Below are 17,615 nucleotides of genomic sequence, written 5' to 3' on the forward strand. Positions count from 1 at the left end.
GAAAGCCGTTGCTAATTTTGTTTGTCTGGCGAAAGATGAAGGCAAACATGGCGGAATGTCAAGTTCCGCCAAACATGTGTGATATGCACTTTCTGCCATTCACGTCTCACATCATGTTTGGCGGAAGCACTTGTTTCATTTTTTTTAGAAACACCTTTATTTTCTTCAAGTGATTTAGTACTAGCATGTTGGTTTCGTCCAAAAAACAGTACTAGCATGTTGGCCGAAAGTGAAAGGCATGACTATTCAGGAAGGCGGAAGATTCACGTTTCGTGCTTATTAGTACGTACACTCCGGGTTATTCAAATTTGTTTTAAAACGGATGCGGATAGGGTTGGATGACCGACTCGTGTATCAGTATCCGGACATCAGTTGAAACCGATTTTCGAACAAATACGCTATTTGTTTACGGGTATGCCCTAGTGGTACATCTTCAACGTGACATTGCAAACTGCTTGAAATGAGTCGGTGAGAAAATCCGAGATGGAAGTTCACTATAAAGATTTTTCTAATAAATAATCGACGAATAGGTTGGAAAAACTCCCCTAAAAAAGAGAATAGGTTGGAAAAATACCTTCAATAGGAGTACGAAGCTCGGCCAAGGCGATCGAAACTAAAAAAAAAAAAAGATGGAGAAAACACGCCTGGACCCACTGTCATAGGCCGCGAACACGACGGGCCGCGGGGACGAAACCAACCAAACCCTCGGCCGTTCCATTCCATAAACCCGAGGAAGCGCCCCTCGCCCCGCTTCCCCTCCCCGCTCCCCTCCGCGGCGCGGCCACCGTCTCCGCCAGAACCCTAGCGAAATCACGGAGAAGGCGCGGAGGAAGCAGCCGGCCTCCCTCGCCCGGGAAGATGACGGAGAACCACCGCTTCTGGGGTGCGTACCCTCTCCCCGAATCCCCCAATTTCGCCCCCGATCTGATCGCGCGGTCCAGTTCCGGTGCCCCCGTGCTGCTCGTGCATTTCGCCGCATCTGATCGGCGGGGGGTAGTTCCGGCGGTGGCGGGTTCCGTCCAGCAGTCAGGGAATCTACGCGGCCTGTTCCTCCCTAGGGTTCCTCGCTTCTGACCGATCTCTGTTTGTTTAAAGTAGCGCATTCATGCCGGGGCCCCTGCAATCCGTGATTCGCATTTCCCTTGTTTCGTTGGCTCACGATGGCATACCGTGTCCTGATCTAGGGAGAGTGGCACGGTTATCCTGTCTTGATCTGGAGAGCGCATTGTGGTTTCCTGCTTGTTGTTCCTGGGTCTGGGGTTGGTTTGTCTGAACAATAGTCTCATGGATATCTGGTTGGATGGTATTAGTTCCTTCTGTACTTTCAGCAGTCATAACCTACATAATAATGTGTTGTCAGCTTCGGTATATGTTCTGCTGTGACCTGCATTTCTTCTGAAGATGAGCATGCTCTGGTAATTGTTCGTTTAGCGCCGCCAATGCATTGTTTCTGTTCTGTATGAGCAAATGTCCCCATTCTGTTTGCCTTAATAATGTGTGGTGCATATTTCTCTGGGGCGCTTCAGAAAGCAACAGATATTTGTGTTTGCCAATTTCCCATGTTTGTTAAATGACTAATGGCTACTATGCATGAATGCTAACATTTAGGAGTTGTCGTCAAACCTGGAGAGACAGTGAAGTGTGACCCAGGAGATTCACATTATCACATTTCGACGGTGTGTTTTGTACACTTCATTTATAAGTGCCCTTCTAGCTTATTTGTAGGTGGATCAAGTTTGCTTACTCTTCAGGTGATTACTTTTCTCGTTTACTACAGATAACATTGGAGACTGGCAAGGCAGAAGAGAATGTGCAAGTTTTCGTGAAAATTGACGATACAAGGATTATGCTTGCCACACTTTCAGTTGATAATCATCCTCATGTTTTAGCTGATCTGGTGTTCAAAAGGGAGTTTGAGCTGTTGCACTCCTCAATGACCAGCAACATCAGCTTTATGGGCTACAAATTTGATATTATCAAAAGATATCCTTCCACATTTCATTCTTCAATGTTTGCTAAGTAGCTTGAATATGCATTTGTGTTCTTTAACTGTTTTCCTGTCTCTAGTCACATCGCACTCATGTACTAAACAAGGTAAATATTGTTTTTCATTTTAGTATTGGGCATCTATGATGTTTTCTTTGTACAGTTGATAACATGGCATAACTTCCATATACCTGATGTTTCAGGTGCTGATTCTGATGAGGAGGTTCCATTGGCTATTCCACTAGACTTCAATACAGACGGTATATTCTTTTCCTATGCATAACAGTTGTTGTTTAAGAGTTCAGAATGATGTATCTGCTTCATGGATTTGCATGTCTAGTAAGTTTACGTTGTGGTTTTCCCTCTTTGCCTTTGTTCTAGAATGAAAACATGCAAATTGACCCTTGGCATGTTTGACATTGTTTACTTTCAGGTTACAAAAACAATGAAGCTACACATGGTGCCAATAATCTTATTGTACCAAGGCCTGCTGATGCTCCATCCCCTATACCAAAGGCTAAAGTTGAAGGAACAAATAGTCCTGGAAAGCGAAAGGGAGATGATAAGGTTTGTATCTTTGTTAAGAATAATCAACCGCGGGTTATGATGGAACTGTTGTTTCCTGTATGATTTATTTTCTTGCTCTTGTTGTTCTGGATCGTGCAGGGAGAATGTTGGTAAATAAGTTCAGTGAACATTCTAACATGTAACTAAAAATAGTTAACATGGAGTATGCATCCATTTTGACAGTTTTTCTTTAAGTATATGATCAGTGTTTCCATGTGTGCACACAATACTTACTTTTATGCAACCTACCACATTCAATTCTAGTTGGATGACAGATCCACAAATAGTGGCTGTAGGTTGTAGCAGCCCAATCATTGTCCTAGGGAGTATATACTTTGTTGGTTCTGAAACCTGACATGGATTTGGTAGGTGTGAAAACTAAGTTCCCTGATGCTGAATACGTTTGCAGGATAAGACTGGTACGCAGAATTCCAGTGATGGCGTTGATAATGAGAGTTCTGATCAAGATGTGGATTATCCTCGAAAGGTGCGAGATTGCTCAAAGAGAGCTGTTATTTTGATGCCTTCTCATTTCATAAAATCCTGAAACTCTTTCTGTTTTGACATGTTCAGAAAACAAAGGATGATTATAATCCAATGGAAACACCTCTGAATACACCCCAGGGGAAGAGGGCAAAGATAGCAACACCAACTACGGGCAACAAAACTGGTGTGAAGTGATCTTTATTTTATATTTAATCTGCTGAACTTGCATTGTTCTTTTAAAGGCACAGGAATCTCACTGCTTGATGAACAACTTGCGTGCAGGCTATGTCCATGTTGCGACCCCTCATCCAGCAGCAAAACAGGCTCGTAAGTCAGGTGACCATGTCCACGTTGCGACCCCTCATCCGGCAGCAAAACAGGCTGGTAAGTCAGGTGACCATGTCCACGTTGCGACCCCTCACCCGGCAGCAAAACAGGCTCGTAAGTCAGGTGACCATGTCCACGCCGCGACCCCTCATCCGGCAGCAAAACAGGCTCATAAGTCAGGTGACCATGTCCACGTCGCGACCCCTCATCCGGCAGCAAAACAGGCTCATAAGTCAGGTGACCATGTCCACGTCGCGACCCCTCATCCGGCAGCAAAACAGGCTCATAAGTCAGGTGACCATGTCCACGTCGCGACCCCTCATCCGGCAGCAAAACAGGCTCGTAAGTCAGGTGACCACGTCCACGTCGCGACCCCTCATCCAGCAGCAAAACATGCAAGGAAGACACCTGAAAACAACGATGACAAGTCTAAGCAATCCGCTGGTCATGTCTGCAACTCATGCAACAGGCAAGATCTTGTTCCTTCTCTTTGAATCTGATCCCGTCTGGAGCATATGCTGTTGTATCCTCGCTGACACACTTCCCTTCTTCAGGACTTTCAGCTCCTTGAAGGGTCTTGGAGATCATTCCAGGGCGAAGCATGGCGACGCCAAGTAAGGTGGCCTGAGATATGCCGTGGACAGGCCCGAGCGAGGTGTTAGCTTAGGGGTGATGCTGGTGAACTGAATTTGGGTATCCGAGGCGGAGATGATGTGTAAAGAGGTCGCTTCTTTGGGTATATCGCTCCCCATGCACCATCAGGATGTTCTCTCTCTTTGACACCGTTATAGACCGGTGTTGGTGTGCTGTGCTATGCTACGAAATGCTGTTGATTATGCCGGGATCCTGGAATCACGTGGTTAATTATTATGGTTGGGTGCTGCTGTCTTGTTGATAAACATTCTTTTGTGCCGTATGTGTTTTTGTGGTGATTCATCATGCTTGTAAGTTGACCCACATTAGAAGGGTCTGCAAAAGAAACAATATACAGAGTAAACACCTCAGGTGCTGTAAATGGACTTTGAGCTGACAGCACATTCTGTGCATTCCCCTTCATAGCGGCATGGAAGATCACATGGCACTGAGACTCAAGTACTTGAGCGAGCACTGAGGTGTCTTCCCAGAATGGGGCAAGCTCTGGGCAGCAAAGGTCTGGATTTTTCTATGGCGCCTTGCCCATGACAGCTTGCGGACGCTGATGAACAACACTAGAACCTGGAGGATGCACGGCTGATCCTGCTGAACCAACCTTGTGCTGCTGCCATCGTTGAGACAATTTTCACGCGCTAAACCCTGAAGCTCAGCGTCAGGTAGGGGTACTCTTGTGTGAAGGTCGCGAAACAAGATCAAAGCATGAGAGAAGGCGCGGGTTTGCTTTTCACTATCACCAAGCACCTGACAGAGTTTAGGGAAGAAACGAAGTCTAACAATCAGCTTATGGTTACGTCACGGGCGAATGCTGCTGGAGTGGGAAAGTGTTAAGCGGACGCCATGACTTGTCTTGTTGCGATTGATGGGGCGGCCAGTCTGGGGTTCATCGGGTCACGCTGGAGTCTGAAGCCCTCGCCTGGTGCAGGCCTCAACTCTTGAGATTCTGACAGGCAGAACTTGGGGTCCTGTATTTTGAGGCTAGAAGCAACTGCATCCTCCAGCGGATGTGTCCTCCGCTGTCTGGATTAAGCACATGCCGGGCTTTGTTTCAGGTTTGGTTGCCAGCGATTCTGCCGCAACAGTTTCAGGTTAATGGAAAGTGTTTTCCACATAAAAAAATACAGACAAATATTAAAAATACTAGATGATAAATGTTTTCCTTTTCTTTACTACCTGCTTGTTTTCTTTATCTTTAGTAGTATAATGGAAAATTCCAGCGAAGTCTCATTGAGATAGTGCTCAATGACTCGCAATCCGCAGATATTCCTACAACGTTTGTTTTGATTCAGCCGGCAGATGTTTCACGATAGAAATTCAACTCCTTTTGACCAATCCAAGAACACCCCGAAAAATCAAGTTACGAGCAGAGCAGACTAGGCGAAACCGAACTGCAGAATAATATATAGAGCTTCCACACGGTATATAACATCAAAACATGGCTTTCCAATTTCCAGGTTTACCATACATCACCTCCCAACTATAATATCTTTACCGAATATTAACCGACATCTCAGTAGCTATCAGATTCGCCAAAAATATCAACGGCACAAAACCGGGTATATAAGAACCAACACCGTTTGCAATACTTTCTAACACTAATCTAAGGCTGACAAGAGTACAGAAGTTGGAGACGGGGCATCAGCATCGGCATCAGCAACATGTTGTCACCAGCAGCAGCTCAAGCGTGCTTGGCCTTCTCATGCGATTGGAGCGCTGAAACACTGCCGAATGTCCTGAAAGAATCGACGAGAGCATAAAGCGTTAGATGTCAAGCTTGCAGACCAGAATACAAAGTTGTCAGGCTGTCTGCATACCTGCTGCACGACTTGCAGGCGTGGGCGCCGCCGACATATTTGGACTTGAGGTTTTGCTTGCTGTTCCCTGCAGGCGCCTTGTCGGCCTGCTTTGCTGGATGGGGAGTTGCCACATGGACAGTCTTCTTGTCATCTGAAGTAAATGGGGATTTAGTTGGTTAAAAACTGTTCTTACGACCGCACCCGTAATGAAGGTTGACAAGGGGCCACGGTAAGTATCGACGCACCGGCGTCCTGGCCAGATGGTGTTTCAATCTTTGCCTTCTTGTCAGGAGCAGGCGTCTCCAAGGCGGTTTCGGCCGCCCTCTTCCCGCCAACCTCAGGCTTTGTAGTGCACGAGAGTCAGATGAGACTGTTGAAGCAAATGGAAATGATGAGAACTTTTGGACCCGTACCTTAGGAGTGCTTTTGTCTTCCTGATCATTTGTATCCTCCTTGTTACTGGTATCGTCAGAGGCAGGTGTCTTCAAGTCAGTCTCGGCGGCCACTGTCTTCTCGCCATCCTCGGGCTGTAGTGCACAAGGGCCAGATGATGCTGTCGAGGCAGGTGTCTTCAAGGCAGTCTCGGCCGCCGTCTTCTTGCCATCCTCGGGCTGTAGTGCAAAAGGGTCAGATGATGCTGTTGAAGCAAATGGAAACAAATGAGAACCGTTGGATCCACACCTTAGGAGTGTTCTTGTTTTCCTCATCACCTGAACCCTCTTTGCTACTGGTATCGTCAGAGGCAGGTGTCTTCAAGGCAGTCTCGGCCACCGCCTTCTTGCCATCCTCAGTCTGTAGTGCACAAAAGAGTCAGATGATGCTGTTGAAGCAAATGGAAACAATGCGAACTGTAAGTTATCAGATCCACACCTTAGGACTGTCTTTGTCCTCCTCTTTGCTACTGGTATCCATCTCTTCACTACCGGTACCGTCCTCTTCAGAATCGGTATCTAAGCTACTGTACCCATCATCGGCATACTGGGAAAAAAGGTTTCATTGCCATCAATATGTCAAACAACTAAGAGGGTGAATGCACTTACATTATCATCAGCGAACACACTTACATCATCTGAATCTGAAGAAAAGTCACTATCATCCTCACCACTGTCAGGTTTATCTGTAACCTTTTTATCATCCTTTGTTGTTGGAGGCTTTACCACATTGCCTTAAAGATGGAACATAGAGAGGCACAAATGTGGTCCAAAAGTTATTAGTTCAGCCAGCTTAATGAGGAAACACAATTGTCCTTCAAGATTAAAATAATAAAAGACAAAATCTTCTTACCGACAATACGATTGGTCACTTGATTGTTTACAGTTTCCACTTCATCTTCGCTAGAATCAGACTCGCTGGAATCAGACTCACTGGAATCAAACTCGCTAGAATCAAGCTCGCTAGAATCAGACTCGCAGATAGGCACAAAAATCTTGTAACCACACGCAAACACACTGGCAGTTTTTGAACTGTGTGATAGCTCAAACTGTTTCTCAAAGATCAAATCACAAGGAATATGAGGGTGATTTTCAGCCGACAGAGTTCCAATGGCCCCCTTTTGATCACCAATTTTAGCAGATACTAGTATGCCGACACTTCCTTTCTCTGCTTCACCCAGGGCAACCTGTAATCAGAACATGCAAGTAAATCCGTTAGCTTAAGGAGAGACCACTGGCTAAGCTTAAGAGAATTGTACACACAAAGGCAATGAGGGACATGGCTAAACCTGTGTGAGATGAACAACACGCCCTTCACCAGGGTCGCAATAAACTGTCTGTCCCGGCTTCACTTCCACACCTGAACCAAAATAGCAACCAATAAGGCAATAAACACTTATAATTTAACCCAACAATGATATCTTTTTTACTAGTAAGAAAGATAGTTAATGTAGCCCCAACGAAGGGTATCACAAACTATATGATCATAAATGAAAACTGCTGCCTCAGCAAATAAAGATGTCTGCAGTACTGTTTTGGTATTCAGATAGAAAAAGGTGTATTAGAAAAAAAATCTACATAGCAGCAATGCCATCTCACTGCAACATAATGCCTGACAAACTATGTGATCATACATGAAAATTGCCGATTCACCAAATAATTAAAGGTTTTCTGCAGTTCTTTCGGTAGCCAAATAGACAAAGTTGTGTCAAAAATCTACGTAGAAGCAATGTCAACTCACTGCAACAATAATGTTTGACGACCAAAGAAAGCAAACCCTAACATCAGTTAGCACTGTTGAACTGCAAAACAGCTTGCTGTCCAATAACTCTGTCATGAACCGCCCGCCAAGGTGCAGAAGTATAAATTGTGTAGCTCCCAGCAGTGCTCAAGCCCGAGAAGGAACACACTATTCCACCACAAATCATCCATCCAACGAGGCGATATGCAAAAAATACGACTGCGAAGCATGTCACATACTCAACCTCAAGCAATCAAGCCCCACGTACGCAAACGAACCAGCTGAGCCTAAAACAGATCGTCTCCCAGCACAACGCACGGCCAGCGTCAGGAAGAAACCGCGCACCCGCAGCACGAGACGAGACGGCCGATGACGCGAGTGATCACCCATAATTCGAAGCGAAAGCTGTGGAAACCGGCCCGAGCCACCGCGAGAAAGAAGAAGACCAAATCGCATCGAGCGGAAGTATGGCTTACCCCAGAACTTCATCGTGGTCGCTCGGGGAGTCGAAGAGGCGGCCGCGCGAAAACCCTAGCTGATTGGAGCGGGAGAGGGAGGAGGCTCGGGTTTAGGGTTTTGGCGGTGGAGACGACGGAGGGGAGCAGGGGAGCGGACTCCAAATTTAAAGAGAGGCGGACGGTCCAGGGCCGTTTGATTCTTCTGCCTGAGATCTGTCCGTCCGTCCGTTGTTTTTCCTTCTTTATTAAGAAGAAAAAAATACCCAAAAGGCATCTTAGAGTCCGTAGCTTGCTTTCCTCTTTTTTTACTATATATAGTAGAATGTCCTTGTGTTGCCATGGCCCTCTTATTTTTTTCTGATTGCATATATAAACATAATGCATTTTAAATTTCGCATATATAGAAAAAATAGCCTGCAATAATTGAAATGCACTTCACTTGTAATGTACTTCGATAATAATCAAGTCCTCGTAAGTTGCTAAGGAGAAGCTCTGATGTTTTGCTTCTGTTTTGGATGAGAGCCCGCACCTATAGAACTTTTATTGCTAGTGGTATATTTCACTGGACGATTTAATACTGGACAAAAATGCATATATGAATTCACGTCTTATCATGGTATTTTTCTCTGAATCTCGTTATTGTTTCATATTCATCGTTCTATTCAGATTTTGATTTCTTACCACATATGTCACATCAGTTCATGAGCTTTGCGAATTGCGGAAGACTTGATGGTGAGTGGTAGCAATGTCATATGGCATTCATTAAGATTTGTAGATACAACGGTTGCCATTATCCAAATACTAGTGGGCAGAGACGCGGCAGGCACGCCCGTCGGAGAGCCCGTGTGATGTCTATCATTTTTTTAAAAGGAAAACACTTCCCCTCGGTTGTTTGATCAGCGCTGGGTATCAGCCGGACCCGCTACCATCGGATCGGGTGCAATCGCACGGTTACCTGGCGTTCGCTCCATTACTCTCCATCCTTATCTACATGACGGCCACTCATCCCCTCATGTATGCCTCTCTCCTTGAGGAGGTTTCTTCTTCCTTCCGATCCAGCTGCCATGGGTATCCCTTCCCAGCAAACATGCCCGTGCGTTACAACAGGAGAAAAAAAATCACCCGTGGATAGCCAAATATAAGTATGGCTCAACACCCCTCACAGGTCGATGTCCTCTATTGTAACACATTGCTCCACCTATGTTGCCGATTATCCTCCTTTTGACCCTTACCGATGGTGGACATGGTGTCGACACAATGCATCCAACATGAAATCCCAAGACAATGATATCAGTCACATGTGATATACTCCTAGAGTTTTGTCCACAATTGCTTCAATTTGAATGCCGGAAATTATCATGTGTTTACACTTTGAAAAGTCATGTAGGCTCCAAAGTTTTGCCCACAGAAAAGGAAAGATTGATATAGTTAGATTGCTTTCCCTTCTATAGTGCAGAGAAGAAACTTCTGTCACTCACAGCCATAAAGAGACAAACTACGAGTACACAAAATAGGATAAATCAAATAGATTTTTTTGGAGAACAAAAAGGATAGCTGGATTCACACCTTCTCATTAGAATAAGAGTTCCTCCAAAATATATTTAGGTTCCACACATCGCACCATAATTGAGAGATGAAAAGAGCCGTTCGGAAAAGAAAAAGATCAAAAGAGTAGGAACAAAAACACACCAGTTACCTTCATTCCATTGGTTTCCACACAAAAATGCAATATGTTTAGAATTTATCTTACAATTATGCCCAGTCAAAAATATCTTACTATTCTGCCACTTTGTTTTTTTAGTTCTCTACAGTTTGTATTAGCACCTCTTTTGTGTACGTAGTTAATAGTTAAAAAGTCTAGACACAATTATGACGTGATCCTTGATAGCGCAAAATACCGGATGAGAAGTAATGCTTACACAAAAATTAAAATTTGTTCTAACTCATAGTATAATTGTTTGTCAGGCTTATACAAAGTATAATTGGAGAAAGATGTACATCATTATATGCATTCACCAGGGACTGGTCCAATACAACTAAACCCTTCAATAAGTACAGCCTAAAAGCCAGAAACATGAACTTTTAGAGATGAAATATATAGGCTTGTCTTCAGTCACCTTAACAACACATGATTTTAGCCGAGGACTAACACAACATCCATTTTGCAGCACATCTCTCAGTGGGAATAGCATCATCCATGACTTCAGGCACAGCTAGCTATGGGTAAGCACAAAAGGTAATGACGAGAGGGCCGTCCTATGTACCCTGAAAGAGAAACTATGTGATAGAAGCCCGCTTTCCCTCTCTTCTATCCCACCTAACCACTTCGGGTATCAGTGGCCTCGTGATCTCCATGAACAGAGATCACTACACAAAAACAACTATATGAAAAACTTGCTTGCTTCTTCGAATCTCGAAATAACAGAACATATAGAAAGTGTTTTTGTGATGAGACCATTCTCTTCGGGGAACCTATAGAAAGATTATCAGACGGCTTTCATACCCTTCAGGGGGGGGGGTTCCTTCAGAGCAATCCATATCAGAAGATTCACTCCCTGATTCATCAGTTGATGAATCATCAGTTAAGTCATAATCCGTGTCGAGATCCGATTCATCTGTTTCTGAATCATCAGTTAAGTCATAATCCATGTCGAGATCCGATTCATCAGTTTCTGAATCATCACTCTCTCTAGAATCATGATCTGGAAAAGGGGGCTGCCCCTGCCAGAACTCCTCAGCTCCTGGGGGGAGAACGTTTAAATCAAAAGGAAGAACAAGGGCGAGTAAATGATGGAGACTAAAAAAATGATTTAAGGTGGCATTGTCCACGGAGAAACCACCCCAAAGCCAAGTCACTATGGTATCTCCTACTACTGGTATGGCGCTAGCTAAGCTTGTAATTACTGTTGCTCCCCAAAAGCTCATCTGACCCCAAGGTGGTACGTATCCTATAAAAGCTGTCACAATCATTAATAGGAATATGACAACTCCGAGTATTCCATTCATTTTCATCATAATACTATGCTTCCTTGCCCGTGTGGAACATATGTGAGCATTATGTTTTTCCAACAAGTGATCCGACTGGAAGAAGTGTTATATGAGGACTTCGAGATCAAATAGAGAATCTGTCTCTCCATTCCTCGTGAGCCACTTATTTCTTCGAAATCAGAGATCAGAGTGATTTTCCTCCTTTTTCCCAAATAGTCGACGGTCTTACACCATTGGGATACTTCGGATAAACTGGAGTAAATATATGAGAGACCGGTGCTAAAACCTTTTCTCGAGATATATTCCAGATTCTTAGGGTCCTTGCTCTGGATCTTGCCCCCCCGGCGCGAAAGCAGTTGGTTCTGTAGTTTGAGAATTCTACTAATTCCAAGTATTCTATTATTATTATTAAATAAGAGAATATAAAAAGTAAAGAGGAGAAGACATAACCAGAAAAATTGTGAGAAATAAGTTAATTTATCAAGTTGAGGCATTTCGATTTGGATTTCAAATAAGAAAGAAAAGACTCCGAACCGTACTTTTGCTATTTCTATCTATACAAAAAGAGATTTACTTTCCAAAATGGAATCTTTGTCATTCTGATGTGAATGAGGGAGGTCGTCTGCCCGGGTAGGGGTGACCGGAACCCTCCCAAGTCATCGCTCAAGAAAGCACCACAGTCACACGAGAAAGAGTTTGGACTATGACGAAGACGAGCAAGCCTTTGTTGGGGAGTGATCGGGGAAGAGTCGAGTACAAGAGGAAGGTGGAAGGAAGAAAGCGCCAGAAGCGCCAGGTGCGAAGATAGACCATCAAAGAACTCCACAGCAGAGCAAAAAAGAGAAAGGCAAGGCTCGCAAAGAACAAAGGCTCAACCATCAGATCCAACACAAAGCCCTCAAGATATTTAGAGGCTTGGACTACTCTCTCTAGTAAAAGAAAGGAAGCACAATGGGTGTTGCTCTATTTCTTATTAGTGAGGTATTCTTCTTCATTTCAGTATTATGGGCATTCTTCCATTCTAGTCTGGCACCAACAGTCAAACTAGGAGCTCAACGGCCACCTGTTACTATGAACTTGTTTTCATCTGGCAGATAAGCTTTTGAGAAGAGACCACTTTGATAACGAGCTTTCGGGTTGCCGTATTGGTACCGCCCTTTGGGGGAACAGGAGAATAGCATGCACGGGAGAAGTATTTAGGGAAAGGTACCCACCTTTTAACGGGAGAAAGGCAACTTATGTGAAAGCTTCCCTTGTGGTTTAAAGTTCAAATAGATCAGGTGCCTATATTGTTGATACACCGAAAGATACTAACGCTATGCTCCAATGCGGGATGAGGGCCAACGATTGTGATGAGTGGGGACCTTAGAGCTGAAAACCTACATACAGTGACCCTTATGGGCAGCGCCCTGGGCTGGCTATGTACGAGACATCAAACCGTCTCCCGGGTCCAAAGTTTCCATTTCCAGGCCTGATAGTCTTCAACTCAAAAAAGTAGGGCGGAGAACTAGTAAGAATTGTGCCTGCCATTCAATTCGTGACGTGGATGATCCGCCGACGGAATCGATTAGGTGAAACGGCTCTGCAAAGTTTGTTTGTTCATAAAGGCTGCATGCAACCATGCAATTCGTACTGCATGGCGATATTACTCTACCACTCTATAAATGGTATATAGATATCTTCACTTCATCACAAAGAAATTGAGTACTAGCACGCATTGCTATGGATGCTGCAACCGCAAACAGGCTTTCTGCAATTGCTACCGAAACAGAGCAACTGAAAAATGAGATTGAAGGGCACCGTAGAGTGCTAAACAACTAGTTGAGAAGTGTTAGAACAATGGATCCTGCAAAGAAAGAAGCGCGCATTCGCGCTACCAGAGAGCGCATAGAGGGTTTGGAGGAGAGGCAGGAAGCGCTGCGGGTGGAGCAGCAAGTGCTCTTTATTCGTCTAGCATCTCGCTAGAATAGAAGAGTCCGTAGACTCTTTTTAGTTTTCTAAGGTTGGTTTAAATTCAATAAGTGTCTGGAGACATTTGTTTTCATGTCAGGTGTTCTTTGTCTTAGTTTGATTCCGATCTACTCCTATGCTAAGTGTCTTTGTTTGGTTTGATTTCTTGTGTTTGCATGTATGGGCTAGCCGTCAATGTTCAATGCTTATGTTAATATAATAACGCCAAAATGTGCTGCAAATTCATGTTCAAGTTGAAATAAGGCCGAAGGGCTAAGTGTACTACTGGAGATTATATATTCCAGCTCTGAAGTTTCCTTTTGAGCCCCCGTTCTACTATGGGTTGGATTCTAGTTGAAGCGTGCGACCATCTATTCAGATGAGGAGGCCGAGTAAGAAACCACTAAGCGGAGAGCAAATAGATCAATCTCTATCTATGAGTTTCTCAACCAAGATCCACTATTCAACCAAGACCTGCTAACTAATACTTTTACGCGAGCTTAGTTATTGGAAGTTGCAGCCGATGAACTCTTATCCCTAGCCACAGTTGTTGCAGCACAAGGCTTTGTCGCGATTGGGTCATATGTCAGTACTCTCACATTCCCCGTGGTCTCCCTAGTATGCTGAGCTGAACTGAAGTGAAGTGAAGCTACGGGCGATGATGGACTGATCCCATGCTATTCAGGCGCCTGACAACACTGGCTCCGACGGTGATGAGTCTGACGGTGGCTCAGATGTTTCTCTTCCTGATCCTTCAAGGTCCCCCATTCCTGACATCATCCAAAGGCCATTGGCGCTCTCCCATCTAACAGTGCGGGCTCTGCGTGTCGCCTATGGCAGCACTACCCGAGTGGTCTATTGCATAGTGGATCCTGTTGGAAATATGCCCTAGAGGCAATAATAAATGGTTATTATTATATTTCTTTGTTCATGATAATCGTCTATTGTTCATGCTATAATTGTATTGTCCGGAAATCGTAATACATGTGTGAATACATAGACCACAACGTGTCCCTAGTAAGCCCCTAGTTGACTAGCTCGTTGATCAACTGATAGTCATGATTTCCTGACTATGGACATTGGATGTCGTTGATAACGGGATCACATCATTAGGAGAATGATGTGATGGACAAGACCCAATCCTAAGCATAGCATAAAAGATCGTGTAGTTTCGTTTGCTAGAGCTTTTCCAATGTCAAGTATCTTTTCCTTAGACCATGAGATCGTGCAACTCCCGGATACCGTAGGAGTGCTTTGGGTGTGCCAAACGTCACAGCGTAACTGGGTGACTATAAAGGTGCACTACGGGTATCTCCGAAAGTGTCTGTTGGGTTGGCACGGATCGAGACTGGGATTTGTCACTCCGTGTGACGGAGAGGTATCTCTGGGCCCACTCGGTAATGCATCATCATAATGAGCTCTATGTGACTAAGGCGTTAGTCACGGGATCATGCATTGCGGTACGAGTAAAGAGACTTGCCGGTAACGAGATTGAACAAGGTATTGGGATACCGACGATCGAATCTCGGGCAAGTAACATACCGATTGACAAAGGGAATTGCATACGGGATTGATTGAATCCTCGACACCGTGGTTCATCCGATGAGATCATCATGGAACATGTGGGAGCCAACATGGGTATCCAGATCCCGCTGTTGGTTATTGACCGGAGAGGCGTCTCGGTCATGTCTGCATGTCTCCCGAACCCGTAGGGTCTACACACTTAAGGTTCGGTGACGCTAGGGTTGTAGAGATATATGTATGCGGAAACCCGAAAGTTGTTCGGAGTCCCGGATGAGATCCGGACGTCACGAGAGGTTCCGGAATGGTCCGGAGGTGAAGAATTATATATAGGAAGTCAAGTTTCGGCCACCGGGAAAGTTTCGGGGGTTACCGGTATTGTACCGAGACCACCGGAAGGGCCCGGGGGTCCACCGGGTGGGGCCACCTATCCCGGAGGGCCCCGTGGGCTGAAAGTGGAAGGGAACCAGCCCTTAGTGGGCTGGGGCGCCCCCCTTGGGCCTCCCCCCCATGCGCCTAGGGTTGGGAACCCTAGGGTGGGGGGGCTTCCCCCTTGCCTTGGGGGGCAAGGCAACCCCTTTCCCCCTTTGGCCGCCGCCCCCCCTTGGAGATCCCATCTCCCAGGGCCGGCGCCCCCCCAGGGGCCTATATAAAGGGAGGGGGGAGGGAGGGCAACAACCTATAGCCTTGGGCGCCTCCCTCTCCCCTTGTTACACCTCTCCGTCTCGCAGAAGCTCGGCGAAGCCCTGCCGAGACCCGCTACATCCACCACCACGCCGTCGTGCTGCTGGATCTCCATCAACCTCTCCTTCCCCCTTGCTGGATAAATAAGGAGGAGACGTCGCTGCACCGTACGTGTGTTGAACGCGGAGGTGCCGTCCGTTCGGCACTCGGTCATCGGTGATTTGGATCACGGCGAGTACGACTCCGTCATCCACGTTCATTGGAACGCTTCCGCTCGCGATCTACAAGGGTATGTAGATGCACTCCTTTCCCCTTGTTGCTAGTAGACTCCATAGATGCATCTTGTTGAGCGTAGGAAAATTTGAAAATTATGCTACGATTCCCACCAGTGGCATCATGAGCCAGGCCTATGCGTAGTTACTATGCACGAGTAGAACACAAAGCAGTTGTGGGCGTTGAGTTTGCCATTTCTTCTTGCCGCTACTAGTCTTTTCTTGTTTCGGCGGCATTGTAGGATGAAGCGGCCCGGACCGACCTTACACGTACGCTTACGTGAGACAGGTTCCACCAACTGACATGCACTAGTTGCATAAGGTGGCTAGCGGGTGTCTGTCTCTCCTACTTTAGTCGGAACGGATTCGATGAAAAGGGTCCTTATGAAGGGTAAATAGAAATTGGCAAATCACGTTGTGGTCATACGTAGGTAAGAAACGTTCTTGCTAGAAACCTACAAACCACGTAAAAACTTGCAACAACAATTAGAGGACGTCTAACTTGTTTTTGCAGCAAGTGCCTTGTGATGTGATATGGCCAGAAGATGTGATGAATGATATATGTGATGTATGAGATTGATCATATTCTTGTAATAGGAATCACGACTTGCATGTCGATGAGTATGACAACCGGCAGGAGCCATAGGAGTTGTCTTTATTATTTTGCATGACCTGCGTGTCATTGAATAACGCCATGTAAATTACTTTACTTTGTTGCTAAACGCGTTAGCCATAGAAGTAGAAGTAATCGTTGGCGTGACGACTTCATGAAGACACAATGATGGAGATCATGATGATGGAGATCATGGTGTCATGCCGGTGACGAAGATGATCATGGTGCCCCGAAGATGGAGATCAAAGGAGCATAATGATATTGGCCATATCATGTCACTATTTGATTGCATGTGATGTTTATCATGTTTTTGCATCTTATTTGCTTAGAACGACGGTAGTAAGTAAGATGATCCCTTATAATAATTTCAAGAAAGTGTTCACCCTAACTGTGCACCGTTGCGAAGGTTCGTTGTTTCGAAGCACCACGTGATGATCGGGTGTGATAGATTCTAACGTTCGAATACAACGGGTGTTGACGAGCCTAGCATGTACAGACATGGCCTCGGAACACACGCAATACACTTAGGTTGACTTGACGAGCCTAGCATGTACAGACATGGCCTCGGAACACGGAGGACCGAAAGGTCGAGCATGAGTCGTATAGAAGATACGATCAACATGGAGATGTTCACCGATCTTGACTAGTCCGTCTCACGTGATGATCGGACACGGCCTAGTTAAAATCGGATCATGTTTCACTTAGATGACTAGAGGGATGTCTATCTGAGTGGGAGTTCATTAAATAATTTGATTAGATGAACTTAATTATCATGAACTTAGTCTAAAATCTTTACACTATGTCTTGTAGATCAAATGGCCAACGTAGTCCTCAATTTCAACGCGTTCCTAGAGAAAACCAAGCTGAAAGATGATGGCAGCAACTATACGGACTGGGTCCGGAACCTGAGGCTCATCCTCATAGTAGCCAAGAAAGATTATGTCTTAGAAGCACCGCTAGGTGATGCACCAATCCCACAGAACCAAGACGTTGTGAACGCTTGGCAATCACGTGCTGATGATTACTCCCTCATTCAGTGCGGCATGCTTTACAGCTTAGAACCGGGTCTCCAAAAGCGTTTTGAGAAACATGGAGCATACGAGATGTTCGAGGAGCTGAAATTGGTTTTCCGGGTCGAGAGATA

At 45.3% G+C, this 17,615-nt stretch overlaps 2 protein-coding genes across 2 annotated transcripts; one reads left to right on the forward strand and one right to left on the reverse strand.

Moving 5' to 3' along the window:
• The first annotated feature begins 698 nt into the window (after positions 1–698).
• On the forward strand, positions 699–4,236 carry LOC109749225 (uncharacterized). The gene is made up of 10 exons (XM_020308204.4): positions 699–883; positions 1,609–1,676; positions 1,778–1,983; positions 2,072–2,094; positions 2,190–2,246; positions 2,420–2,553; positions 2,963–3,040; positions 3,127–3,223; positions 3,322–3,835; positions 3,921–4,236. The coding sequence occupies exons 1-10, from the start codon at positions 859–861 to the stop codon at positions 3,982–3,984; spliced, it is 1,266 nt and encodes a 421-aa protein (XP_020163793.3). The 5' UTR covers positions 699–858; the 3' UTR covers positions 3,985–4,236.
• A 1,459-nt stretch (positions 4,237–5,695) lies between these two features.
• LOC109749303 (uncharacterized) lies at positions 5,696–8,474 on the reverse strand. The gene is made up of 10 exons (XM_020308271.1): positions 8,462–8,474; positions 7,534–7,604; positions 7,098–7,431; positions 6,854–6,978; positions 6,684–6,791; positions 6,495–6,605; positions 6,227–6,424; positions 6,059–6,155; positions 5,832–5,964; positions 5,696–5,750 (listed from the first exon to the last, which is right to left on the reverse strand). Exons 1-10 carry the CDS (start codon positions 8,472–8,474, stop codon positions 5,696–5,698), a joined length of 1,245 nt encoding a protein of 414 aa, XP_020163860.1.
• Positions 8,475–17,615: the final 9,141 nt, after the last annotated feature.

This window comes from Aegilops tauschii, chromosome 3 (genome assembly GCF_002575655.3).
Source record: "Aegilops tauschii subsp. strangulata cultivar AL8/78 chromosome 3, Aet v6.0, whole genome shotgun sequence".
Classification (NCBI taxonomy): domain Eukaryota; kingdom Viridiplantae; phylum Streptophyta; class Magnoliopsida; order Poales; family Poaceae; genus Aegilops; species Aegilops tauschii.